We start from the raw sequence: 26,723 nt of genomic DNA, 5'->3' as shown, positions 1-26,723 counted from the left end.
GCAAGTGCAATAACTTGTTAACATGTGGGTACCCAACCCCGCAGGCCAGTACTAAACACGGTGAAGGGACATTCCATTTGGCCGACAACAAACAGATGCATCGCCAGTATCAGAACCCCTAAAAGTGTAGAAAAAACCAGTTGAAAAAGTAAAAACAGGCACGGAGCTAATATATAGAATTACCATAAGTTCTGAGGTTAATTACAGTTGAGGGACAAAAGATAACAGTAAATTCTTGATAAACAACAAATATACAATAGAAAAAGTCAATTTCCAAAGTAATACCTGACACGGAGCTAATAATTAGTTCTACTGATCACACTCCCTCTGAAGTGCTTACTACTATTAAAGGGTAGCCTAGGCCAGACTATGTGACCTCTCCATCTGCAATGGTTCCATTTTTGCTTCTCCAGCCCCCTATAGCCTGTATAACATTCAGGTGGCAATTTTGAAATATGTACATTAGCCTAACCATAATTGCATTCCATGGTTGAAAATATGATTTCCTATGTTTTAATATGGGGGGTGGGGTTAGTGCCATCAGTGCACCTCGTGCAGTGCACCGAAGGTATTACTTATGGTTCTTTGCAGTGCCCCTTCGGCCCCTAGCTGCAACCCCTTCATTCCTTTTACTATGCATCCATTCAGATTCAGTCTTCCATCTTACTTTCCACCCCCTCCTAACATTTGTTTCAATAGTGCAACTGCAAGGTTTTCCTCCTGTTACACCTTTTTAACCTTTAACTCTGTTTTCCTTTCAGCACTGAATAACCTCATATGTCCCAACGCTTGGCCTTTGAACTTAATTCTGTATTCCAATTCTATTCCCATGTTTTATTGTATGCTTTAAATGTTTCTGACATTCCTATCAGTAGCAAATTAAGAAGTTTATGGAGACCCCTCTGCACATATCCTACAATTTTGGAGGCTAACAGTGGAAAAGTGAGGTTTTTAGGTTGGGGCAAAACTCAAAATTGATGAGATACAGGGATATATTTAACCAAACCAAACCTAACCAAGGGTACCTGGCTACCTGGCTGGGTGTTTTGCCTTCCTCGACCTAAACTAATCTAGGGTACTGTAAATTTATATCAAAAGCATTGAAGCCCAACCCATCTTAACATAGGACACCAGATCCTTGCCTGGTTGAGGGCGTTGCTCCCCCAGGACCGCCCCCCTTCTCTGTCACATAACCTAGTTCCCTAAGTCCTTTCCTAGTGCATGGTTGTCATTTTAAAATATGAAATAAACCTTACCATAATCAGAATCAGAAGTTGCATAGGTATCTTGGCGATTTTAAAATACATTTTTTTTTTTTTTTTTTTTTTTTTCACTATATTTTCCCATCCAGAAACCATTTTTTCTCAATGTGGTCCCCATAATTGAAGGATATAAGGGGTTCCTGTATCTTTGAGTTACTAATTTTTTACCAGATGAATGTCTGAAACATTCAAAACAAAAAACGAAAAAAAATCATAAGTTAAATTAGTCCAAATTAACCATGACTAAGAACTGAAGCCTATTTTTTCAAGCAATACCTGAATTCCAAATTCCCACTTAATTTGTGAAACATGTAACAAAAGGACACTGTCGGGGCTAGTGGCATCAGTGCATCTCACACTGTGCACTGTAGGCATCGAGGTACTTTGGAGTATCCCTTCAGCCACTAGCCACAACCCCTCTCATTCCTTTTACTGTAACTCTATTCATATTCTCTTTCTTCAGTCTTACTTTCCACCATCTGCAAACAGTTGTTTCATAGTGCAACTGTGAGGTTTTCCTTCTGTTACACCTTTGGAATCTTTTTACTCTCAGTTTCTGTTTCAACACTTGCCCTTTGACCCAAATTTTATATTCTGTTCCATTTCATGGAACAAAAGGACCAATCAGGTTCCAGCTTGGAACACGTACCCACATTTCTAGATGAAAATAAAAGATGATATTCCATTTGCTAGTCATCCTTACCCACAGTGAACATGGAAAACAAAAAATGAATAAAAATAAACCATCTCCCTGAAGAATCTGTCCCTTTTTCAGGCTATGGTCTGAAAGGAAGGCAAGGGGAGGAAAAGAGGGCAGTGCTAAGATAGGCAGTTCCCCTCCCCACCTGCTGCAAAGTACTGGGATGCCTGTCATGCCAGTGGGCAACATAACAGCAACAGGGGATGAAGGCCTAAGTAATCTGTGTCCTTCAGGACAATATCAGACTACCTTTCATGGACCTAGTCCCTTCCCTTTTGCATATCGATCCAAGTTTTTGGCCCTCCCAGGATTGCACTGTTGGCAGAAGGGAGGGTGATGTGTAGAACAACATGCTGGAAGTTGCAGATGGCCAGTCCCCAGGATACTACAATAATTCTTCCTCATGAAGTCAGTAGGAGGTTGGCAGTCAGTCAGATTTTTCGTATCAGCTGCAAAACACGGTGTTGGAGTTTTATCAGAGTGCAACTTCATGCTTTCTGTAGACCTGAAGGATGCGTATATTCAAATATCCATGCATCAGAAATCCAGTAAGTACCACCTCTTTGTCTGCGAGGGGACTGTTTACCAGTTAAGAGCCCTGTGCTTTGGACTGGTGGTGGCCCATGAAAACCTGATGGGCCACCACCAGTCCAAAGCACAGAGCTCTAATTGTAAATAGTCCCCTCACAGACAAAGGATTTTCATGGGCCACCACCAGTCCAAAGCACAGAGCTCTTAACTGGTAAACAGTCCCCTCGCAGACAAAGCGGAGGTACTTCCTGGATTTCTGATGCATGGATATTTGAATACTGTATATGCATCCTTCAGGATGTTTGTTGGATCTCATGTCCTCGGGAGTACAGTTGTTCTGGGACAAAGATCACCATGGATTTTTATTTTTAGTTTTCTGTAAAAGAAAACTATTGAGATGGCTTTGTCCGTCTGTCTGTCCGCACTTTTGCTGTCTGCCCTCAGATCTCAAAACTATTGAGGCTAGAGGGCTGCAAATTGGTATATTGATCATCCACCCTCCAATCATCAAACACACCAAACTGCAGCCCTCTAGCCTCAGTAGTTTTTATTGTATTTAAGGTTAAGGTTGTCCATGATTGTGCGTCCGGCAGCGCTTTCCGGAGGCGTCACCAATGCACCTCACTTGACTGCATCTGGGGAGCAACTGAGCTCTGCCCGTCATAGATAAGAGTCTCATACAGCATTATATGCTGTACAGACAACTCAGTTGTGCCGAAGAAACTTCAGCGCATTTTTTATTTGTTTTTTATTAATCTGGGGATCAGGGTAAAATAGGAAAGTAAGACCCCCAACCCAAGCAGCAGGCAGAGTACCTGGGCCTGCTGATAAACACAGCAGCAATCAGTCTTTCCATTAGATGCTTGTGTTATCAAGTTCAGGGAGGCACCATTGCAGTTCTGACCCATAGCAGGAGCAAATGGTTCAGTTTCTGCTGGTATTCCTTGGTCTCCTTTCATCATGGGGAAGCTTGTCCCATGCAGACAACATTAGTTGACCTCCAGTAATTCACCCTCTAAGCCAGGAAATAAGGGACGATCTCGCTTGGCAGTTGGCTGACAAGAACCTTTCTGTGGGAGTTTTACTGAGCTTCTGCCTCCACAAGTGTCCAGTGAGGTGTGAGGCATACACCCAGAGGACCTAGCCACTTCAGGTGTAGGGATAGATGATGATATTCATCTGCTTAGTGTCTTAGGGATAGGAGCAGAGTTTCAGATCCTGCAAGCATTCCAGGATTGACTGATGGGCTATTTGGTAGTCTTCCTCCTCCTCTGTCAGTTGGAAAGACAGACGCAAGAGTGGGTGGTTTGCCATGCAATTGAGGACTGTCATGGTAGATCAACCAGCTTAGTCACCAGGGTAAGCGGGGACAGCATGGTTTAGTGGATTTATCATTGGTGATTGACTTGTTCACCACTCGACTAAACAACAGCTCTCAGTGTTCTGCTCCCATGTTCCAGACATGGCATGCTCTGGAGGGTGCCTTTTGCATCCATGGAATCATCTGAATGTCTATACCTTTTTGCCATTCAGCCTGATTTGCTAAGTGTTGATCCCCCCAGGGATCAAACCTGGTGATTCCTTGTTGTCCACAAGCCATATGGTACCTGAGTGAGTTGGTTTATCTGGTCAAGGCAAGGAGAGATTACATACCCCTCTTCTTCATGAGCCCCATAGGTAGAGGTACCACCAGCTTATGGAGTTGTAAGGGGCTTTTTATTTTTGACACAATTGGTGCAGGATGATGGGAACAGATTGAGGTTAAAGAAAACTCTTTTTCATCTATCCTAATTTATTAACCTTAATATTACAGTGGGACGAAGGCCTTCAAACAGAACCTTTTCCTAATTTTATTTACATTTGCCACAGTTTAACAATTATCATCTTTCAGTACTTAACGTAACTTAATTTTCTATTTACCACTAAAGTTTACCGAAACAATCTTCCTATACTTAACTTACCCTAACTTAATACTATCAATAGTCAAAATATTAACAACAAATAATCCAACTCTGGCATATATCAGATTCAAGTTCCTTATCTTTCTCAGCACCTCATCTCAGAATAATCCAAGATAACCACGAAAGTCGACACACAATTTTGGGGATCACTACGGAGTTTATGTCAGCTATGATATCCAAGCTGAGGGCAGAAATTACTTTGGATTTTCTTCATGCAGTCTTTTTCTACACCAAAGCCCTTATGTCCCTCCAAACAAGAGTCTGAGATCTCATTCAGTCAAATCAGCCTACAGATATTTAAGCACTTTCTCTAATCCTGATCCCATTTAGGACAGTCGCTGTCTTAAGTAACTGACATAATAACTTTCACGCTGTGGAACTTGAAAATGGTTTGGTCTCACCAACTGTTCGACTGCTTTGGTAGTCGCCAATATCCATTTCCTATCCCAGGTAAAGCTGCTTCCGGTTCAGGTGAAGGGAAGCCAATTACTCTACCCTATCACACTCAAGCAAACTGCAAATAAAAAAGGAAAAAAACGTGAAAACATACATCAGACATTGATAACAAAAACACAAAGTAAACATAAATAAAAACGTCACAACAACAAAAACAAAACAATCAATTCACAAAATCCTCTTTCATCTTACAAACCCAAACTTAGCCTACCACAGAGTCACTTGGCCTTCATGAATAAAGTCTATCCTGTAGCTCCTTTGGAAGTGCTCAGGAGCTGTTTATCAGGGTAAGTGGGCTGTCCTGTGAGATTTACGGATCTACAGTGGTTAACTGACTTCCTTGTTCAGGCAAGCTCCTCACAGCCTTTGTCTTGAATGGCTATCTCTCTGTGATAATCCAGATCTGACTCAAAGACATGGGCCTCTCATCCTTGTTAATATTGTCAAGTGTTGTCCCACTCTGCTGTCGAATGACCCTTTCCCCTTACTCTATCTAAGTGATGCCACCTGCAAGTCCTTAGAATCCACAAATGTTACAAAAGTTACTTAGAAAATAGGAAGGTTACAGTGGTTATATCAAATGTGAAGTCAGAAAAGAGAATCCTTAAAAAAGGAGTGTCCCAAGGCAGCATTCTGGGTCCACTGCTATTTGGCATTTACACAATTGAATTATCTAGAATTCTAAATAAGCAGGCTTCAGACTGTCAGGAAACTCGTCAGAGCAAAAGGTTTTTCAAGAGCAGCTGCAGAAGCTATTGCAAAGTGCAGGTGACTGTCTACTTGCAATGTCTACCAGTCGAAGTGGACAGCGTTCCGTCGATGGTGCTTCAGACATCACATCTCGTCTTCTGAGACGTCTTTAGCTTAGATTGCAGGTTTTCTCCTGTACCTGAAGACTTCTAAGAGTCTCTCCTTGTCCACTATTAAAGGATACCGAGTGATGCTTTCCTTGGTTTTCAAGCACAAAAGTTTGGATCTTTCGTCTCATCAGGATCTTAATGATCTCCTTAAGTCTTTTGATACGTCCAAGTAGAAGTAGTCTTGATTTAGTGTCTTGGAACTTGGATGTAGCCCTTAGGTGGCTTTTGGGCCTTCCTTTCAAGCCTCTCAGTTCCACCTCTCTCAAGAATCTTTCTTGGAAGATCCTCTTTCAACTAGCCCTGGCTAAAGCTAAACGCGTGAGCTACATACGATCAGCAAGAGGATTGGCTTCTCCCAGAGGGATGCAGTTTGCTGTTTCACTTTGGGCTTCTTGACTAAGAATGAGGATCGTTCTAAGCCTTGGCCTTGCTCATTATATTCCCTATCAAGAACTTAATGGATATTATGGGTTCGGATGAAGAGGAGAGGGTTCTTTGCCCAGTTAGATCACTGAGGTACTATCTGCATGGGACCGAGAAGATCGGAGGACCCTCCAGCAACTTCTGGTGTTCTATCAAGAATCCTTCTTGCCCACTTTCTAAGAATGCCTTATCATTCTGTATTCAAGACCTGATCTCTGAAGCACATTCCCGGATTCAGGAAGACACTTTCCCATTGATCAAAGTCAAAACTCTTGAAGTCAGAGCAGTAGCCACCTCTCTCGCCTTCAAACATAATTTATCCCTCTCTTCTATTCTTCAGTCAGCCTTTTGGAGGTGCAAGTTGATCTTCACTTCTCATTATTTTTAAAAGAAGTGGAAACAATATTTGAAAACTGCAGTACCCTCGGACCTTTGGCAGTGGCTGGCATGGTATTGGGGAAGAAGTATAGGAGAGATCCTGTCTCTTCTGTCTCTTTGCCTTGTTATAAGGGTGTCAAGTTTTTGGGGAGCCCGGGGGTACTTTGTACCTGGAGTGCCCACCAGTTCATTGGATGGGTAGTGGTTTTTTTTGTTGTGTCAGGGTTGGTGACAGGTGTTCTGTGGTTTGTTGTTATGGTACTGTACTTGGAGTACCCTCCAGTCCTTTGGTTTTTAATGGTTGGGGTATTGGTGTTTTTAATTTTGGTTTGGTGGTTATGGTGACTATATTTGCTGGTTATTTTGTGTGGTACTGCAGCCTGCGCAGAGGCATCTTGTATTCTTTGCTAGCCATTGGAAATTAGTCCATCGCTGCAAAGCACCCACTGTAGTAGTAGACCCTCAAGGCTTTATTGCCTTGCCTCTGCTGGATAAAATGAACACCAATCAGAGGCAGTATCTACCTGCAGCAGCTCTCTTATCAGGTAAGGTTCAACAACATTGGTTCAGTGTTAGCAAATTTCTGTTCTCAAACTCATTACTATTAATAATATTTTTGGGTAGATATGTCCAGCCTTCCCATCTCCATTCAATGTGGGAAGCAGCTATGTAATTACTGGGTAAGTTACTTATATAAAAATAACATTTGTTCATGAGACTTACCTGTCAGATATATATATATAGCTGTATTCTCCGAATCCGACAGAATTTCAAAAACTCGCGACACACGCAGTGTGGTTAGTACCCATTCCTGCCGCTGGGAGGCGGGTATCGGGAACCATTCCCATTTTCTATTCAGATTTTCTCTGTCGCCGGTACTGTCAACATCTGTTTTCAGTACCTCCGTCTCTGGATTTCGTTAACTCATTGTTTCCACTTAAGTATTCTCTTTGACTTTTGGTTTTTGGACTTTGGATTGTGGATTGGCATACGCTTTTTGTGGACTGTTTTTTATTTTGCTATTGATTGCTCTTTGAATATGTCTGGAACTAGTTCTGCTAGCTTTACGGTATGTTGTGTGAGTGAGTGTAAGGTAAGGCTACCGAAAGCTTCGGTAGACCCTCACTCTGTTTGCATGAGGTGTAGGGGGCATGTATGCTTGATCAATGATCGCTGCAAGGAGTGTGAGTCTTTGTCTGATGCGAGCTGGAAGATGTATGATTCCTATGTTCGTAAGTTGGAGCGTGACAGGATCAGGAGGTCTTCCTCCAGGAGTGTTTGTAAGAGTCAGGGTACTAATTCCTCTCCTGATAACCCAAATGTAGACATAGTTTCACCTATCCCTGTGGTTTTGCCTTCGGGCCCTGAGGTTGTGTCTGCGGAAGGTTTGGCCCTGACGGAGATTATGAACACCATCTGTGCTCTGGAATCTAAAGTGACGTCACTTCAAAGTGCAGTGAAGTGTAGTGTTCCCCCTAGTGTTGTGGAGGGGGCGTCAGATCGGCCCCATAATGCTTCTAGGCCTGGACCTCTGTCAGACTCCCAGGACTCAGGGAGAAGGCATGTCGAAAGCCGTAAGAGGGTTACGTGGGCTTCCCACCGATCTGGCGTCCCTTCGGCAGGACCTGTTGTCGCTTCCCAGGCTGCCAAGGATCGTGCTCCGGCACGTATCCTTAAGGACTGCTTCTCGTCCTCCGAGGCGTCCTCCCCTCGTAAGGGGTGGAGCTCTCGGAAGGACTCTCGCCCGCTGAAGAGGAGCTTCAGAGAAGAGGACACTTCACTTCAGCTTTTCATGAGGCATTGTTTCACCGTCTTGGAGTGTTTTGACGCTTTCCCACCACAGAAGAGAACCAGGGCGTCGTCAGAGGAGGGCGTTTGTGAGCGCCCAGTCGCTCCAGGGAGAGAGCTGTTTTAGCTCCGTGAGGAGGAAGAAGGCGTCCCCTCGCCCCTCGTCTTCTCACAGGATCAGCTCTTCCCCCGACAAGGAGACCTCTCCCTCCAAGAAGATTTTGCTGGATATGCAGCGTCAGTTGGCTTCTCTTCTTGCAGAGAGGGAAGCAGAACCGCGTCATCGACGCAAGGATTCGAAGCTGCCTATCAAGAGGTCCAAGAAGTCCCCCTCTCCTGCGCCTTTTTCTTTGTCTCCATCACCTGCTTCCTCGCCCTGTCGTCCTCACGGCTCGCTGGTTCACCATCGTAACGTTCGTCTACAACGTGACGCTTCGCAAGCAGCTATCCAGGATGCCTCGGTAGCTGCTCGTCGGGACGCTCCTCTTGCGTCCGTGCAGGACGCTCGGCTGGATGCCCAGATGGACGCTCGTCAGGACGCTCGCCAGGACGCCTCTTTAGTTGCTCATCGGGACGCTCCAGAGCAATCAGAGCCTGCGGGGAAGAGAAGATCCCTCCTCCGTATTGGACCCCAAGGCCTTCGTTCTCCTCAGGTTTTGGGTGACTCTGGTTTCTCCCATTGAAGAGGGAGAAGTCTCTGGCGAGTCGGAGCTTGCGGACATTGAGCAACCTTCTGCTTCCTCGTCTTCCGACTACCAGGTGTTGACCGGTCTTCTTAAGGACTTGTTCGGGGACAAGTTCAAACCCTCGGCTCCTCTCTCTCCTCCTTCACAGTTAGCTTCGTCCAAGACGAGGAGAGCGCCGGGGTTTGTTAAAATGACTTCATCTCTTGCTACGAAGAAGGCCTTCAAGAAGGTTAACACCTGGATGGAGGAAAGGAAGACCCAAGGCAAGACTTCTTTTGCCCTGCCTCCGTCCAAGCTTAGCGGCAAGGCAGGTATGTGGTATGAGACAGGAGAGGACATCGGCTCAAGAGTTCCTTCTTCGTCTCAGGGAGATTTCGCCAGCCTAGTCGACTCTCCCAGAAGGTCCCTCCTGTCTGCAGCTAAGGTGTCTTGGACGATGTCGGAGACAGACCATCATCTGAAGGGACTCTTCCGCACCATGGAGGTTTTTAATTTCTTGGACTGGTGTTTGGGAGCTTTGGACCTCAAGCTTAGAAGCCCCGACTCGATCAGCCTGGGGGAGCTGTCCAGCGTTTTGAACTGCATGGACAAGGCCGTCAGGGATGGCTCAGAGGAACTGGCTTCCCACTTTTGTACGGGCCTCTTGAAGAAGAGGGCCTTGTACTGTAATTTTACGTCTAAGTCAGTTTCTCCGTCGCAGAGGGCAGAATTATTGTTCGCCCCTTTGTCGAGCCATCTCTTCCCCCAGTCTTTAATCAAGGACCTCACCGCTAGTCTAAAGGAGAAGGCCACGCAAGACCTCTTGGCCCACTCGTCTAGACGCCCAGCAGTCCCTTCTGCGTCGTCGTCGGGTCCGACCTCCAAGAAGAAGAAGCCCTTTCGTGGAGGAGCTTCTTCCTCGAGATCGTCTCCACGAGGAAGAGGTTTTTCCAGAGGCGCAGCTCCATCAGAACCTAGGGGAAAAAAGTGACTTTCAGAGCCTCCAGACACCTGTGGGAGCCAGGCTTCTTTCATTTGCGGGAGCCTGGAGAGCGAAGGGGGCGGACACCTGGTCCCTAGAAGTTCTCGAGAAAGGATACAAGATCCCCTTTCTCGACTCGCCACCCCTGTGCAAGTTGCCCAGGGATCTGTCGCCCTCCTACCATCAAGAGAAGCAACAGATCCTGTTCGACCTTTTGGAGCAAATGCTCGAAAAAAGAGCCGTGGAGCAAGTCCTGGAGCTGGACTCCCTGGGATTCTACAACCGACTGTTCTTAGTTCCGAAACAGTCGGGAGGATGATGGAGACCAGTCCTAGACGTAAGCAGACTGAACCGCTTCATAGTGAAGGAAAAGTTCAAGATGGAAACGTCCCAGTCTGTTCTCGGAGTGTTAAGACCAGGAGATTGGATGGTCTCTCTGGACTTACAGGACGCTTACTTTCACGTTCCCATACATCCACAGTCAAGGAAGTACCTGAGGTTTGTACTGGGGTGACAACTCTTTCAATTCAGAGCTCTTTGCTTCAGACTAAGCACAGCCATGATCTTCACGGTTATCATGAGAAATGTGGCGAGATGGCTTCACTTGGCGGGTATTCGCATATCGCTTTACCTGGACGATTGGCTCATCCGAGCCTCTTCTCAGTCAAAGTGTCTGGAGGACCTGAATTCGACTTTAGAATTGACGAAGTCCCTGGGACTTCTAGTGAATAAAGAAAAGTCCCATCTGATCCCGACGCAGTCCATCGTCTATCTGGGGATTCAGATGGATTCAGTGGCTTTTCAAGCTTTTCCATCCCAGGAACGTCAGCAGCATTGCTTAGAAAAAGTCTCGTCCTTTCTAGGGAAGGAAACATGCTCGGTGAGGGAATGGATGAGTTTGCTGGGGACCATTTCCTCGCTGGAGAAGTTTGTTTCCCTGGGAAGACTTCATTCAGGCCGCTCCAGTTTTCCTGGCGGAAAATTGGATGGACAAGGAGGATCTGGAGGAGACCGTGAAGATCTCTCCCATTGTCAAGAATCACCTGAGGTGGTGGCTCGACCCCCTCAAGGTTGGCAGAAGGGGTTTCTCTACGCCTTCAGAGCCCCCGACCTAGTGTTGTTTTCCGGCGCGCGTCCAGGGAGGGATGGGGAGCAACACTAGGAGGGGAAGAAGTGTCAGGCACCTGGAGAGGGGAACAGGTATCCTGGCACATCAATCTCAAGGAATTAGGGCGATCCTGCTGGCCCTTCAATTCTTCGAGCCAGTGTCAGGCCGAGTGGTTCAAGTAAATTCCGACAAAACCACAGCCCTGGCTTACCTCAAGAAACAGGGAGGAACTCGCTCCCGTTCCCTGTTCACCCTGGCGAAGGAAATCCTGCTTTGGACCCATGCACGGGGGATCATGATCCTTACGAGGTTCGTTGCAGGCGTGGAGAATATCCGCGCGGACTTTCTCAGTCGGCAGCGTCAACTTCTACCGACCGAGTGGACCCTTCACGAGGAGGTGTGTCAGGAGCTGTGGAGGTTATGGGGACGTCCCTTAGTGGACCTCTTTGCGACATCCAGAACAAAGAGGCTCCCTCTATACTGCTCTCCTGTTCTAGATCCAGGAGCAGTAGTAGTAGATGCCCTCCTCTGGGACTGGAAAGGTTTAGATCTCTACGCCTTTCCTCCCTTCAAGATTCTGGGAGAGGTAATCAGGAAGTTCTCAGCGTCGGAAGGAACGAGGATGACTTTAATAGCCCCTTTTTGGCCAGCAGCGGATTGGTTCACAGAGGTCATGGCCTTCCTGGTGGACTTCCCAAGGACGCTTCCCCTGAGGGTAGATCTACTCAGGCAGCCCCATTTCGAAAGATACCACAAAACCTCCCGCTCTGAATCTAACTGCATTCAGACTATCACGAAGTTGGCAAGAGCGAGGGGGTTTTCGAGAGCAGTGGCTAAGGCTATCGCCAGTGCCAGGAGACCCTCATCAAATGTGGTCTATCAATCTAAGTGGGCTAATTTCAGGAAATGGTGCAGGAGCAACGGGATTTCCTCGACCACGACCTCTGTGCCGCAAATAGCAGACTTCCTGCTTCATCTCCGAGAGAAGGAAAAGCTGGCAGTCTCAACAATTAAAGGCTATAGAAGTATGCTGTCGGCAGTCTTCAGACATAGAGGCCTAGATTTAGCTGACAACAAGGATCTTCACGATCTCTTGAGATCCTTTGAGACTGTCAAGGTTCCTCAACCCATGATGCCTCCCTGGAACCTGGATGTAGTCCTGAAGTTTCTAATGTCAAATACTTTTGAGCCTCTGTCTTCGGCATCCCTCAAGAACGTGACAAGGAAGGCTATTTTCCTAACTGCTCTGGCGACGGCAAAGAGAGTTAGTGAAGTTCAAGCCATCAGCAAACACATTGGCTTTAGAGGGCCCGATGCCGTATGCTCCCTAAGTCCTATGTTCCTCGCCAAGAATGAAAATCCTTCAAACCCTTGGCCCAAGACTTTTGAGATCAAGGGTTTGACAGGGATTCTTGGGCAAGAGTCAGAGAGAGTCCTGTGCCCTGTCAGGGCTCTCAAATTCTACTTAGCCAGGACGAAAGAAATTCGAGGCCTGTCGGACAATCTGTGGTGTTCGGTTAGAAGACCTGACTTACCAATGTCCAAGAATGCTCTGTCATTCTTTTTAAGAAGCACAATCAGAGAGGCTCATTCTACCTGCCAAGACAGCGACATGAGACTTCTGAAAGTCAAGGCTCATGAAGTGAGAGCCATTGCGACTTCGGTGGCTTTCCAGAAGAACATGTCCCTTAACGATCTTCTGGGTACCACCTTCTGGCGAAGTAATTCAGTGTTCGCTTCGCATTACTTGCGGGATGTGAAGACGACTTTTGAAGACTGCTCTTCACTAGGACCATACGTTTCCGCAGACACAATGTTGGGGGAAGAGAGCAATACTCATCCTATCCTTTAGAGGTTAGGAAGTATTTTTAATCTTGCTTTTGTGTTTTTGGTTGTTGGGTGGCCACCGAACGTGGACGTCCCAGTCGTTAGCCTATGTTAGGTTCAATGACTTAGATAGGCTCGGTCAGGTGGTTGGTCGTTGCTCCTTTTGCCCTCTCAGTATGGTCGTATGATCTAGTCCCATTGTGGTCACGCCCCCGTGGACAGATCATCTAGAACTCACCAGCTATATAGGTCACGACCTTGCTGGAGACTCTAGTAAAGCAGAAGCAGGCTTGGGTGACAGTAACCTCGAAGTCAGCTATGCTAACAGGTAAGGAACCAAGGCGTCAATCGCCTACATTTATTTGTTTCCTAAATCCTATTCTGTCTCTTCCCACCTCCAATGGTGGGATTCAGCTATATATATATCTGACAGGTAAGTCTCATGAGCAAAATGATATTTTAATGATAAAATGAAGTTTGTTCATACTTACCTGGCAGATATATATAATCATAGTGCCCACCCACCTCCCCTCAGGAGACAGTGGCACTAGAAAATCTGAATAGAAAATGGGAATGGTTCCCGATACCCGCCTCCCAGCGGCAGGAATGGGTACTAACCACCTGGCCACACTGCGTGTGCCGCGAGTTTTTGAAATTCTCTCGGATTAGGAGAATACAGCTATATATATATATCTGCCAGGTAAGTATGAACAAACTTTATTTTATCATTAAAATATCATTTTTTATGATAAAATAAGGTTTTATATACAGCATACTTACCCAGTAATTGATCAGAGCCCGCCCACCTCCCCTCACTTGGACATAAGGACATAAACAAATTGAAGCTCTTTGCTATGTTGTACCTATTCTTCCCCCGAAAATGGGCAGGGCATGTTGCCATGACCAAAAGAAACTAGCCTGACCCACAATTCCAAAATTTTAATCTGCTGGTTAAAAGAAACTAATAGCTATGTAATTACTGGGTAAGTATGTGTAAAACCCTTATTTTATTATAAAAATTTCATTTTCCTAATAAAATTAAGTTTTATATATACTTACAAAGTAATTACAGAATCGGAGCACTCCCTCCTCCCCTGTGATGGACATAGGGCACAAACACAATGAGGTTATCTGCTAAGTTGTTCCCAGTACTCCCAATAGTGGGTGGGGCTATAGCTATGTAATTACTTGGTAAGTATAGATGAAACTTAATGTTATGAAAATATCATTTTTTTGTTTATACATTGGATGTGTATATAGTTAATATACATTGGATGTGTATATAGTTAAAAGTTTCTTTTTTCGCAGGCAAGCAGGAAGGTAGCTGTGATGGGTGCCAGTGGAGGCATTGGACAGCCACTCTCCCTTTTGCTGAAGAACTCTCCCTTAGTGACACAGCTTTCTCTTTATGATATTGTCCACACTCCTGGCGTAGCTGCAGATTTGTCACACATTAACTCTGCTGCAAGGGTTCATGGCTACGTTGGACCTGACCAGTTGGCTGTGAGCTCCTTTCAGTTTTATTTGGGTCCTGATTTCAGTCATGACTGAAAGAAATTGTCAATGAAATCTCAAGATACTAGACTTAGAATTGTTAATTCAAACATGTCAGTATATGTTCAATGAGAAAATATTTTTTACAAATAAACATTTTTTTTACTGCTGATTTTAGTCATCTTTATTCATTTTTTGCATTTGGTTATAATTTCTAATGGTTGCTTCCATAATGCTGCAGGATTCTTTGAAGGGCTGTGAAGTTGTTGTGATCCCCGCTGGTGTTCCACGCAAGCCAGGCATGACACGTGATGATCTTTTTAATACTAATGCCTCAATTGTTGCTAACTTGGCCAAAGCCTGTGCTGAGAATTGTCCAGAAGCCTTGGTTTGCATCATTTCAAACCCAGTAAGTTTTAATGCCTTTGTTTAATTTCAGAGGGACTTCCAGTAATGAACTTTTAGTTCTGCAAGTACATTTTGCATCAAACTATATAAATGTCCATTGTTGGCTAACCGTCATTGCAACATTTTGCTGGCGCCAAACACTACTGTTGTTAAACCAAAATGTGGAACAAGTAGTTTTAGGTGCTTTGGCTTTTTCTCAATTAAGTCTCACTTTAAGTTGGTAAATAGTATGCAAGTAGGCAACAAGACATTGAACATCATCTGTATATAAAGTCAGGAGGTTAAGTAGCTTAACACTGTTGTACAACAAATTAAATTATATCTCCATAAATTATATAATAATGGAAAAAATGTAGAAATATGTTGGATCCCTGCGCATGTAGGGATCAAAGGAAATGAAGATGCAGACAAAGCAGCTAAAGCAGCAACTCACATGACAAGATCAAATGTGAATATCCCTGTTACTGATTATACAACTCACATAAAAATGGGTATCATAAATAAATGGCAATATATATGGGATGAAGAACCGGAAAGTAATAAACTGAAAGAAATAAAACCTAATGTTAAAAAATGGAGTTCATCATATCAGAGAGAGAGACACGCACAAGTAATTTTAACACGCCTCAGAATAGGCCATACTCATCTGACACATGGGCACTTAATGAGCAGCCCACATGGCCCGGCTCCTGAGTGCTCAGAATGCAGAGTACTGTAATAATAACGGTCAGACATGTGTTATGTGAATGTCCAAAGTATGACCGACAACGAATGTCTACTTTTGGAAATAGATCAGTGAAAGAAATTGTCAGAATCTTTCACATTTTCAATCGTTCCAGTTTTGATGTTCTTGAACTGTAATTTAATTAATAAAATATAAAAATGAGTAAATAATAAAAGCATGAAAACCCTTTTAACATTTGAATTTTACAAAAAAGAGAAAAATTTTAAAAATTTTGTTTAATTTATATTCTGAATGTTAATATACCGTTTTAGTATGTATGTAAGGAAGTCTGAGTAAATGTATTTATTGTATAAGAGGATGTGCTTATGTGCAGTTTTTAATTTAATTTTAATTCATTCATCTTTGTATCGGATGATCTATTGGGTCTTAGCGCTTGACTTCAGGCCTGGACCTAGTATTTTAATCAAATCCTTCGGGCCAGCCCTATGAGAGCTGAAAGTCAGCTCAGTGGTCTGGTTAAACTACTTTAATAATAATAATAATTAACACTGTTGTCCTGTATACCCAATCTTGACAACTTGAAAAGGAATGCCCCCCATAGAATTAAGTGCTTGGGCTTGAGAAAGGATTTTCATGTCCACAAGTATTTTAAATGGGACAAAGAAAATTAGGCTGCTCTGAATAATTTTAATCATGCAGTGTAGCATAATCTTGACACTAAGGTTAGCAGAACTATTGTATGCTGTTATATAGTTGTAGAAGGACAGAATAACAGAGAAGAATTTGAAGCTCCTGTTGTTTAGAATTAAAGAAAAAGGGAAAATGCCACATTGTGTAAGAAACTGATGGATATGATGAGTTTTGTTTCAGTGAAGAGTGATGAATTAGTTCAGAAAGGAAACTCAAACTTTAGATGTGTTACTTGAATCTCGACATACAGTGTTTAATAAGATTAAATAAAATGTGGGAAAGTTAATGAAAAGAAGTTTGTATTTAAAAAAGCAATATTGCAAGTGCAAGGATGATTTTGTATGTGGTTTAAAAAAAATAAGGGCACAGGAAACAAGTCTCCTATATTTCAAAACTGAAGTATACGAACTTGTTCTGTTAAAAGCCAGCTTACTCTTAACAACAATAGTGACTTAATAGTTTGAACAAATGAGATTTTATGACCTGATTAAAGTACTTTAGGGGATGTAAATATTAACAGTACAGTATAGTGTAGGAATATTGCTAATGAGAAGGATGTTTCATGGCATTCTGGTTTAATTATAATTAAGTCCGAAGTACTTGGTAAACAGTTTGAAGAGCAGAAATATTAAGTATGTTAGAGAAGAAATATAACTGATGCTGTATTTTTGAGAGATATGAAAGCTGTTAGCCTAGGAGCAATTGTTTTAGGAAAGGCCTGTTTGAATCTAGGGATGTGACTTTGCAAAATCATCAAAGTACTTGTTAATGATAGAACTACTGTAATTAGCAGTTGTTCATATTCGGAACAAACCTGTGTTTTGATATTAGGATAAATCTTCTGGTGCCAGCTGGAAACCAGTAAAAATAAAATCAAGAATTGTTTATGCAAGGAATTGGTGGCACTGTCATGGAGATGAGGTGGGATGCGGCTAGCGACCCAATCTCAACCTCGTGACAAATCAGTTTTCTTCCAGTTTTCTTCTTACTGTCATTGAGAGAGGTCCTTTCTTTCGCTCCTTCCTCTTCATAAGCCAGTTGTTTTTGCCTTTGCCCATGGTTTTTTTTTTTGTTTTTGTGATCAGTGTGTGTGTTTTTGGTTTTTATCATGCAGTCCCAAAACCCAGCTAAAAGTTCCCGTAAGCTTCAGAGAAAATGTCCTGTTGTAGGCTCCTATCCTTGCTCACTTTATATGGCTTCCTTTGAGACTGACCCCCATTCAACTTGGAGTAGGTGCAGATCGAATTAATGTAATGTGACTAACCCTTGCCCTGAGTGTTGTTCTTGGCCTCCTGCGCAGTGGAAGAGATTTGCCAAGAAGCAGCAGCACTGGAGGAAGTCGGAGGCGCCATCTTGGGAAGGATTTTCTCCTCCTTTGATGGATGTTCCTTAGGTTTCTCATTGTTCTACTTCTCCCCTTGCTTCTCCTTCCATGTCAGGTGTGTCTCTTCCTTTTCTTCCATTGATTCGTCTTTGGAAGTTCTGTCTCTTGGCTGGATTTGTGGTCTTCAGCTGTTGCCAAGATTTCCTCTTCCCCTTCGTCAAGGAGTAAAGTCAGTAGTGTCAATAGTTCAGCTTACATCAGATTGTTGCAATCTGGTGCTAAGGCTATTTCCTACCTTACCCATCTGACTGCTAATTTGTGGGCTAATATCCTGCTGATGAGGAGAGACGCAGCCCTCTCCAAAGTGGCTCAGTCTGTTGATGTGAATTCCTTGTTATCCTTGAGGAATAGTGATATTCTGGACTCTCAGCTGCTTTACCCCAGGGGTCAATTAGATGCAGCTGTTGACAGGTGTCAAGCCGATAATAATGATTGTCTCATCCAACAAGCAGTGAGTAAAGCAGTAGCTCCTTCAAGGCAGAATCTGCAGCCTCCTCCAAAGAAGCCTATAAGACCACCTCCTACAATCAATACTTCCCAACCTATTTCGTCACCGAAGAAGCCTTCCTAACAATGTCCTTTTCAGTCTCGCTTTACCAGACCAGGAAGAGGAAATCCGGGCAGAGGTAGAGGTAGGGGAGGTAGATGGTAGAGTGGGTGCCCCTCCCTGCTCTGTGCCACTGGTGGGGGAATATCTGGCAAGCCATTGGGCTATGTGGCAGAATTATGGAGCAGAGCCGAGGGTGGTAGATGTCCTTTGGGTAGGGTATTACTGACCTTTCGACTTCGCTCCTCCTTTCTCCGATCGTCATCTCCCTCACCTCATTTACGCCCAAGGCTCCCGAAATGCCTAGCTCTCCAAGAAGAAGTGAGGAAGATGATGGAGAAGGGAGTTGTAGAGCAAGTAAAGCATCCTTTCCTCAGGGTTCTACAGCCAAGTCTTCCTAGTCCCCAAGGCAACTGGTGATTTGAGACCGGTAATAGACCTGTCAGTGTTGAACCTCTTCATCAGAAAGACGAGGTTCAAGAAGACTCCTTGAACAATCTTGGCAGCCGTCAGAGACGACGACTACATGCTGGCCATAGATTTGAAGGATGCTTACTTCCAGATCCCTGTTCATCCCTCTTCCCAGAAGTTCCTTCGCTTCAGTCTCGGAGAACTGGTGTTCCAGTTCAAGGTCCTTTGCTTCAGTCTCTAACAACAGCTCCCCAGATGTTCACAAGAGTTTTCACCCTAGTGTTGATGTGGGCTCATGCTCAGAGAATATGCATCCAAAGATGTCTTGATGACTGGCTGGTCTGGGCGAGTTCTCAGGAAAAGATAATTGGATACAGATCATCTTCTCCAATTTTTTTGTGGCTTAGGCATCATTATAAATTTGGAAAAGTCCAATCTTCAACCCAGTCAAAGAATCCTTTACCTGGGAATGACCATAGACACTGCCTCGTCGAGGGTCTTCCCATCGGATCAGAGGATAGAGAAGTTCAGGGCAGTGGCTCGCTCCTTCCTATCCAAACAGGACCAACCGGCTTGGCAGTGGCTAGTGATCCTAGGACTTTTGGCATTGCTAGAGAAGCTGGTTCCTCATGGGCATCTTCATCTTTGTTCCCTGCAGTGGAAGCTGAAGGAATTTTGGGTCTCCAGCGAGGGACTCTCCTCAGCTACAGGTCCCTCTGTCGATAGAGGTAAGAAGTAACCTTCTGTGGTGGTTGGACGATGAAAACCTGACAGTGGGAGTGCCTCTTCATTTACCCCCTCCAGAGTTCCTCATGTTCTTGGATGCTTCTTTCAAAGGTTGGGGAGCACATCTGGAAGATCTGACTTCAGGTGTGTGGAGTCCTCAGTACAGAAAACTTAACATCATCATGTTCAAGTTTCAAGAAAGGGTGATGGGGTACTCCTTTGTTCTGATGTCGGACAACACTACAGTGGTAGCTTATTTGAACAAGCGGGGGTCTAGGGCCACGCCAACTTCACTTGATAACAGTCCAGTTATACCAGTGGGCTATCAAGAGCTTAGTGGACCTCATGGCCAGGTACATTCCAGGCAAGAGGAATTTAGTGGCCGACAAGCTAAGTCGTCGGGGACAGGTTCTAGGGACAGGATGGTCTGCATCAGGAGGTGGCAGACAGGCTTTTTCATCCGTGGGTTGGAGGAGGGAACCAATGATAGACTTCTTTGTGACAAGGTTCAACAGGAAGCTAGAGGTATATTGTTCAGTATTTCCAGGTCTCTTTGCTGTGGCAGAGGACGCCCTTCAACATCCTTGGGACAACCTGGATTCGTACACCTTCCCCCCCCCACCCCCCACCCCAACTCTTGCCTGATCCTTCATGTCCTGAACAGGGTGACGATTTCCCAGAACCTCAGAATGACCCTTGTAGCTCTTTTATGGCCTTAAGTAGAGTGGTTCCTGGATCTTCTAACTCTGCTCTCAGCAATTCCAAGAGAAATAACCCCCTTGGCACAATTTTCTCTCTCAACCTCATGTAGAGTGATACCATCAATTGGTAACATCCCTATCTCTTCACAGTTGGAGACTATCCAGTATCCCCTGCAAGCGAAAGGCTTTTCTCGCAGAGCAGCGACACATGTCTGGTTGCCTCAGAAGGTCTTTTTCAACCATGTATCTGGAAATGGGCCGTGTACTGTGAGTGGTGTCGTCGACAGGGTTTCTCTCCACTCGGAACCTCTGTTCAACAGATAGCTGATTTTCTGATGTTCCTCAGAACAGAAAAACACCTTTCTGTTTCTGCTGTCAAGGGCTACAGGGCTCCCTTGGGATTGGTTCTTCGTGTGAAAGACGTGGACCTAACTTCATCTTGGGAAATCTGTGCTGCTTAAAAGTTTTGAACAGTCGTGTTCTCCTAGAGAACTAAAACCCCCTACCTGGGATCTAACTCTGTTGCTAAGTAGTCTCACTCAATCCCCATACAAACCACTGCATTGCTCATCGGACAGGAACTTGACCCTCAAGACTGTTTTCCTTCTAGCCTTGGCTTCTTTGAAGAGGGTGGTCGAACTCCATGGCCTAGCTTTTGATGTTAAACATACCAGGGGTTAGAAGTCGGTAGTGTTCGAATTTGTCCTGGAATTCGTGGCTAAGACTCAAAACCCCTTGGTTCATGATGAAAGTTTTACCACCTTTTCCGTCCCTTCCCTTAGGAATTTTGTTAACGACAATCCAGATAAATTGTTCCTTTGTCCCGTCAGAGCACTGTGTTGCTATCTAAAAAGAACTTGACATCTCAGACCGGGATGCCAAAGACTTTTTGTTGGCACAGGCTGGATCAAGAAAGAAGTGTCCAAGAATACTATTTTGTTTTGGCTTCGTGAAGTAATTAGGCATGTCTACTCCTCATCTTTATTGTCTACTGCCAATATTGTGCATGCAAGAGCCCATGACACTAGAGGACTAAGCTCCTCCTTGGCATTCAAGAAGAAGAATGCTAGTTCTTGGCTCTGCCAAACCATGTTCACTTCCTTCTACCTGAGGGACATTGCTCACAGGCCCTTAGACACTTTTTACTTGGGTCAAGTGGTGGCTGCTCAACAAGTTGTGTAGCTCATCCAGTGCCCTTAGCGGGACAGTATTGTATCTTGCCTAAGATGATGGTATGAAAGTGAGGATAATTAGGACGACTGGTCTCTTTTCCTTCTCCCCTTTTTTCTCTACCTATGGGCGATAAGAAGATGGTTCCATCATACGCCGAAACGGGCCAGGTACAGGTGAGCATAGTAGCCGTACTGTTGGTTTGTTTCTATTCTACACAAATGTACCTAGCAGTAGCAAACCCTTCCTCTCTCTAGCAAGGGGAGAGGGGAATGATAACAAACTTGTATAGGTGGCTACCTTAGTTTATCTGAACAGATATAGCTCTTTAACTTCCTGTGATGCAGTGAGTTGCTGCATTGGACTTAGCGCAATAATCTGACTGATTGATACCTGTATATCCAACGGATGAGAGGCTTAGGTCTCCTTCCTTTGAAATCTCTTATTCAGGAAGTATGACCGGGTGTGCCGAACCTCCAGTCGGTTCAGGATTCTCTTACCTCCCACCAAGAATGAGTCTATCCTAATGTTAAGATCCAGGTTTGTTCTGCGTATGAACAAATGACAAATGTAAATTAATTTGTATTTTTCATAGCTAACAAACCTGCCGTTTTAACATTTACTGCCCACCTCTAGCCACCCCCCCTTTCAGTTTACATTGGGCGGGAAGAAAACTGATAGGTCACGTGGTTGATATTGGGTCGCTGGCTGCATCCCACCTCATCCCCATGACAGATGCCAGATGCCACCAATTCCTTGCATAAACAATTCTTGTTTTTATTTTTACTGGTTTCCAGCTGGCATCTGGAGATTTATCTTAATTTTAAGACCGCAGGGTTGTTAGCCATGAAAAATACAAATTAATTTAAATTTGTCATTTTTATCTGTAACATAACCTTTTTTGGTCATTTTAATGTTGCACTACAGTAAACCCCCCGTATTTGCGTTCTCACAATTCACTGACTCACACATTCGCAGGTTTCACTGTAGAACATATCTACCCATTATTCGCGGAAAATTCGCCCATTCGCAGTATTTTTTACTGAGAAATATTCACTAATTACCGTATTTTCATATAATTTTCATGAATAAATGCACTTTTTGTGATAAAACTGTTAAAATACTCAGATGTAAGCATTTTTACAGGGTTTTTCTTGTGTTTAAACTATCAAAATGGGCAGTTCTAAGTGATTTTAGAGGGGTTTTAAGTATTCGCGGGGGTGTGGTACATCCTCTGCGAATACAGGGAGTTCACTGTATATCTTATTTTTTGCTAATTTTGTGTACTGTATAGCTATGACCACAGTTGTTTTTCATATTTTGAGATCCTCATTGAATATTTCTGTTTTGTAGGTTAACAGCACTGTGCCAATTGCATCAGAAGTATACAAGAAAGTTGGGGCTGATCCTAGCCGCATCTTTGGTGTCACCACCCTTGATATTGTGCGCGCCAATGAATTTGTGGCTGAGCTCAAGGTAAAAACTTGAATAATTTCTTATTTCTTGGGATTTTGTTTCATGTAATCAACTGAAACATGAACTTGTTAAACCACTAGGAAAATAATAGTCAAGCATTTTATCTTTTTTGTAAAAAATGAACTTCATGTGTTATCTTTTCAGAGGTATTCATCTCGAGGCAAGAAATAATCAGGGGTGAGGAGGAGAGTTGTAACCAGGTCACTTAAAAAATAAACATTATTCCAACCTCCTCCTATATCATTTAGAAAAATTGAAGTATATTGAATACAGTATTAGTGTTGTATGCAAAGACCAATTATATTGATTCTTTTTTAACACTGTTCTTTCTTTGCAGCGTCCCTTTAGCCCCCAGCTGCAACCCCTTTCGTACCTTTTATTATATCTCTGTTCATATCCTCTTTCTTCCATCTTACTTTTCACACAATATTAATTTTTTCAACACTATTTTTGGTGCTAAATGACCTCATAGGTCCCAGTGCTTGGCCTGTGGCCTAAATTCTATACGTATTCAAGTCGATTCCATTCATTTTATCAATACACCGTTGTTGTTTTTTTTATTACATTATAGGGCCTGGATCCTGCCACAGTCAATGTTCCTGTAATTGGAGGCCATGCTGGCATCACCATTATCCCACTCATCTCCCAGGCCACACCAGCAGTTTCCTTCCCAGAGGACCAACTGAAGGCTCTCACAGAGAGAATTCAGGTAAGACATTTCATCACATGTCTCAGTTTCCATAATGGAAAATGTAAGCCTAAAATTTGTGTTCAGACCCCATTCAATAATATCTTGTGTATTTTTTTTATTTTGGAAATTTCGTGTTACCAAAAAGTTTCTAGGAACTCATATTTATTGTCACTTGGTCTTTAGACTTACCATCTTATAATGTGAATCCTCCATCCTTTTGAATAACTGTTGGTATTATTTGGAATAATATAGTTTATTAAATTTAACTCTGAAGCATACAGTATTTAAAAACCTTGATCCTTCGCTTGGAATGAATATACCAGATACTTTCTTGGATTTGCAGCCGACATTTTGTATTTAAACCTAATTGGCTTTCCATTTAAATGTTGCTTACCACCACATTGTCTATAATGTGGTATCATCAGTTGATTTTTGTTGTACAGTCTTGCCACTAGTTGTTCAGATTATTGCTATGAAGGCATTGGTAACAAAAAATTGGCTGATGACCTACATCTAGCAAGAGTGACCTCCCACCTGTCTCAAACATGCAAATACCAGTAAAAAGGCCACCTTCAGAATGATACCCAGTGAAGAAGCTTTTTGGGATGGCTTATAAGGAGGCCTCATTAAAACACTTCAGTATGAAGGGGGTATCCCCGTGAGGCAGTGAAACAAATAATCTTAATATTCATTGCTGCTCCCGATACATACCTAGAAGCTCTTTAGATATAATCATTTTTATGAACCTGTTAGGATAAAAAAAATTAAACTGGGAAATTTTTGCAATTGAATGTGATAAGCAGCCTGATCTGAAAGTGGAAACTAGTGAAGTGGTCATGTTCTGGTCATACCCTTTAACGGTCTGACATCTCTCCATCCAGTCTCACTTCAACGACAATGTCCAAAATACCACCAGCCATGAGGAAGGCCAAGACCAATTAACAGGGTTGTCCATGCCAGAATTGCTTCATAGTACTTACCTCCAAAGTTTACCCTGATAATGAAATAATCCTGACATGGTCATATTAATTCTTTGCTTATTGTTTTTTTAGTGACTGCAACAAAGTTCTTGAGGGCATTCTTTACTTAGTGAGATCAATGTTGTTTTTTCCATTGGTAGTAGTCTTTGATGTTTATTGTTTTGAAGTTTTGCCTTATGGTCTTTTTGTTGGCCTCAAGAGATTGATCTAAAATTGCAAATGTTTTAACTATTGTTCTCTTCTTTCAAAGCAAATATTTGCAAACCATAATATTACCATGGAATGGACACAAAGGGGCATAGTTGGTGGTGTAAGGAATAACTTCAGCGAAAACCACTAGATTTAATGTTTGAACTTGTTTCATATGATTTGTTACTTTTGTTTCCGAGCTTTCTTCGTAGCACATTAGTCTATCCTACTTACGAACGAGTTGCATTCCAGACAGCAGTTCGTCTCTTGAATTGTTTGTAAGTTGGTTTTTAATATGTAGTGCATAATTTTTATTGTTTACATTCCTGAGTTAACTTAGGAGTCGTAGAGTATACTATTTCCACTGTTATTTTTAAATCACATAGTATTATCAAAAAACTACTTTGGATGTTAGAAAGATAAAAAGAAGAAAATAAAATTTACTTAGGCAACATTCAAAATTTACTATTTTTTCATGCTTTGAGAGTGATAAACTTGCAGAGAGTTTCGTAGGAGCAGCATCTGACTTTGGAAGTTGATGAAGTAAACAGTGCACACTGCCATCTATTGAAAAAAATGTATACTAAACATAACTTGTGGGGAGAGGAAATATAGAAATGGGATTTTATTTTTGACACTTACACTTACCAAGTAATTATATAGCTGTAGTTTCTACTTTAAACAGCAGTTTAAGAATTGAAAATTCGCGGTAGCGCTCTTTTGTTTTCGTGCAGTAAGTGCTGTGCCCACTTTCGGGGAAGAATAGGTACAACGTAGTTAAAGAGCTCAGTTCGTTTCTGCCTTTGATGACCGAACATCGGTCGTTCAGCAGCTGTGTTTAGTTAATTCAGAAGTAGTTTCACTGGATGGTTTGGTTGTTTAACGAAGGATTTGGTGAAGTATTCTTTCATTTGGTAGCCTCTGAGGTATATTTTCATAGCTTAGTTTAGTTTAGCTTAGCCTTTTTTCAATTTTTTGGACTATTATGTCAGACACGAGTGTGACCAGTAACCGGTATTGCAGCAAAGGCAGTAATACTAGGTTGACTTCACTTAAATATGATGAACATTCTGTTTGTTTTCACTGCTGTGGACAAGTATGTTCCCCCAACTTTACTTGTGAGGAATGTAAGGATTGGGACATAAGCAAATGGAAAGTGTTGACCAATCATTTGGATAAATTAGAGAAAGCTTGGCTTAGGAAAGCGGCTGCTAGAGCTGAGGCTAGAGCTTCTGCAACCTCTACCCCTAAACCAGCTTTTTCTACAACTTTGACTTCTTGTTCCCCAATTCTTACTTCTCTCGCTCTCCCTACAACTCCATTACCTGGCTCCCTTCCCTCTGAACCTAGTGCCATTGCCAGTCTTGAAGCTAGGATGGATAAGAAATTTGACGCTTTAGTAAGTACTGTTGCTCAGACAGAAGTGTCTGTAAGAGTTCTTTTGGACAAAGCAAATGAAGATCATAGTGCAAGTGCTAGTGCCTGCACCTGGGTTAGTATTGTGGAGGGGGTGGCTACTCGTCTCCTAGATAGAGGTCCCTGCCGAACTCCCCTGCACCTGGGAGGAGGCAAACCATAAGTCCAAGGAGGGTCGGTGGGGTTTGCCCACGAGTAGTTACCTCCTCAGCCGAACCTGCTGCTATTCCCCAGGTTTTGGCAACCAAATGCTGGAAAGGTGTCCAATTGGATCACACCTTATCTTCCAGTGATTCAGATTCGGAACCCAAAGGACACGGTCGACATTTTCAGGAGTCTTCTAGGCCTTTGAAGAGGCATGTTGCGGACACACATCCAGTGGCACCTCGCAAGCGCTATAAAGATCAAGAGCCCTCTTGCAGCTATTGGGACGACAGAGAGCTCCCTTTGGACACCGAGCTCCCATTGGCTCGTAAGAGTCCATTGGTTCTCAAGTGCCAATTGACTCATAAGCACGCTTAGGGATCTCCCTCTCCCGTTGGATCCGAGCTCCCAGTGGCTCATAAGCCTGCTGCAGGTTCAGTTCACGCTGTAGCTCCAGACATCCCGTTGGCTCCCAGCTCTCCAGCATTGGAGTAAGAGTCTGAAGCTTCAGATTCAGATGTCCCTATTGCTGCAGGTCAACCTGTTTTGGCGCCTTCTGTATCACAGATCCCCAAGGCTGTATCCTCTTCGCCTGGCGCTGATCGTGCGAAGGCTGCAAATACATCAGCACCCCAAGACTCTTCTTTGCTTCCCATTCACCAACGTTTAG

General features: G+C 43.5%; 1 protein-coding gene across 1 annotated transcript in view; it reads left to right on the top strand.

Moving 5' to 3' along the window:
* Positions 1 to 26,723, top strand: part of Mdh2 (malate dehydrogenase 2) — a 41,789-nt gene that overhangs the window by 1,336 nt on the left and 13,730 nt on the right. Inside the window, exons 2-5 of the mRNA XM_067124180.1 lie at positions 14,250 to 14,444; positions 14,677 to 14,844; positions 22,511 to 22,633; positions 23,205 to 23,342. Of these exons, the coding sequence (XP_066980281.1) occupies positions 14,250 to 14,444; positions 14,677 to 14,844; positions 22,511 to 22,633; positions 23,205 to 23,342 (624 nt within the window). The remainder of the gene's footprint in view (positions 1 to 14,249; positions 14,445 to 14,676; positions 14,845 to 22,510; positions 22,634 to 23,204; positions 23,343 to 26,723) is intronic.

Source organism: Macrobrachium rosenbergii, chromosome 22 (assembly GCF_040412425.1).
Source record: "Macrobrachium rosenbergii isolate ZJJX-2024 chromosome 22, ASM4041242v1, whole genome shotgun sequence".
In the NCBI taxonomy this organism is placed as follows: Eukaryota; Metazoa; Arthropoda; class Malacostraca; order Decapoda; family Palaemonidae; genus Macrobrachium; species Macrobrachium rosenbergii.
The sequence above is the reverse complement of the archived record's forward strand: the minus strand, read 5'-3'. Positions and strand labels throughout refer to the sequence as shown.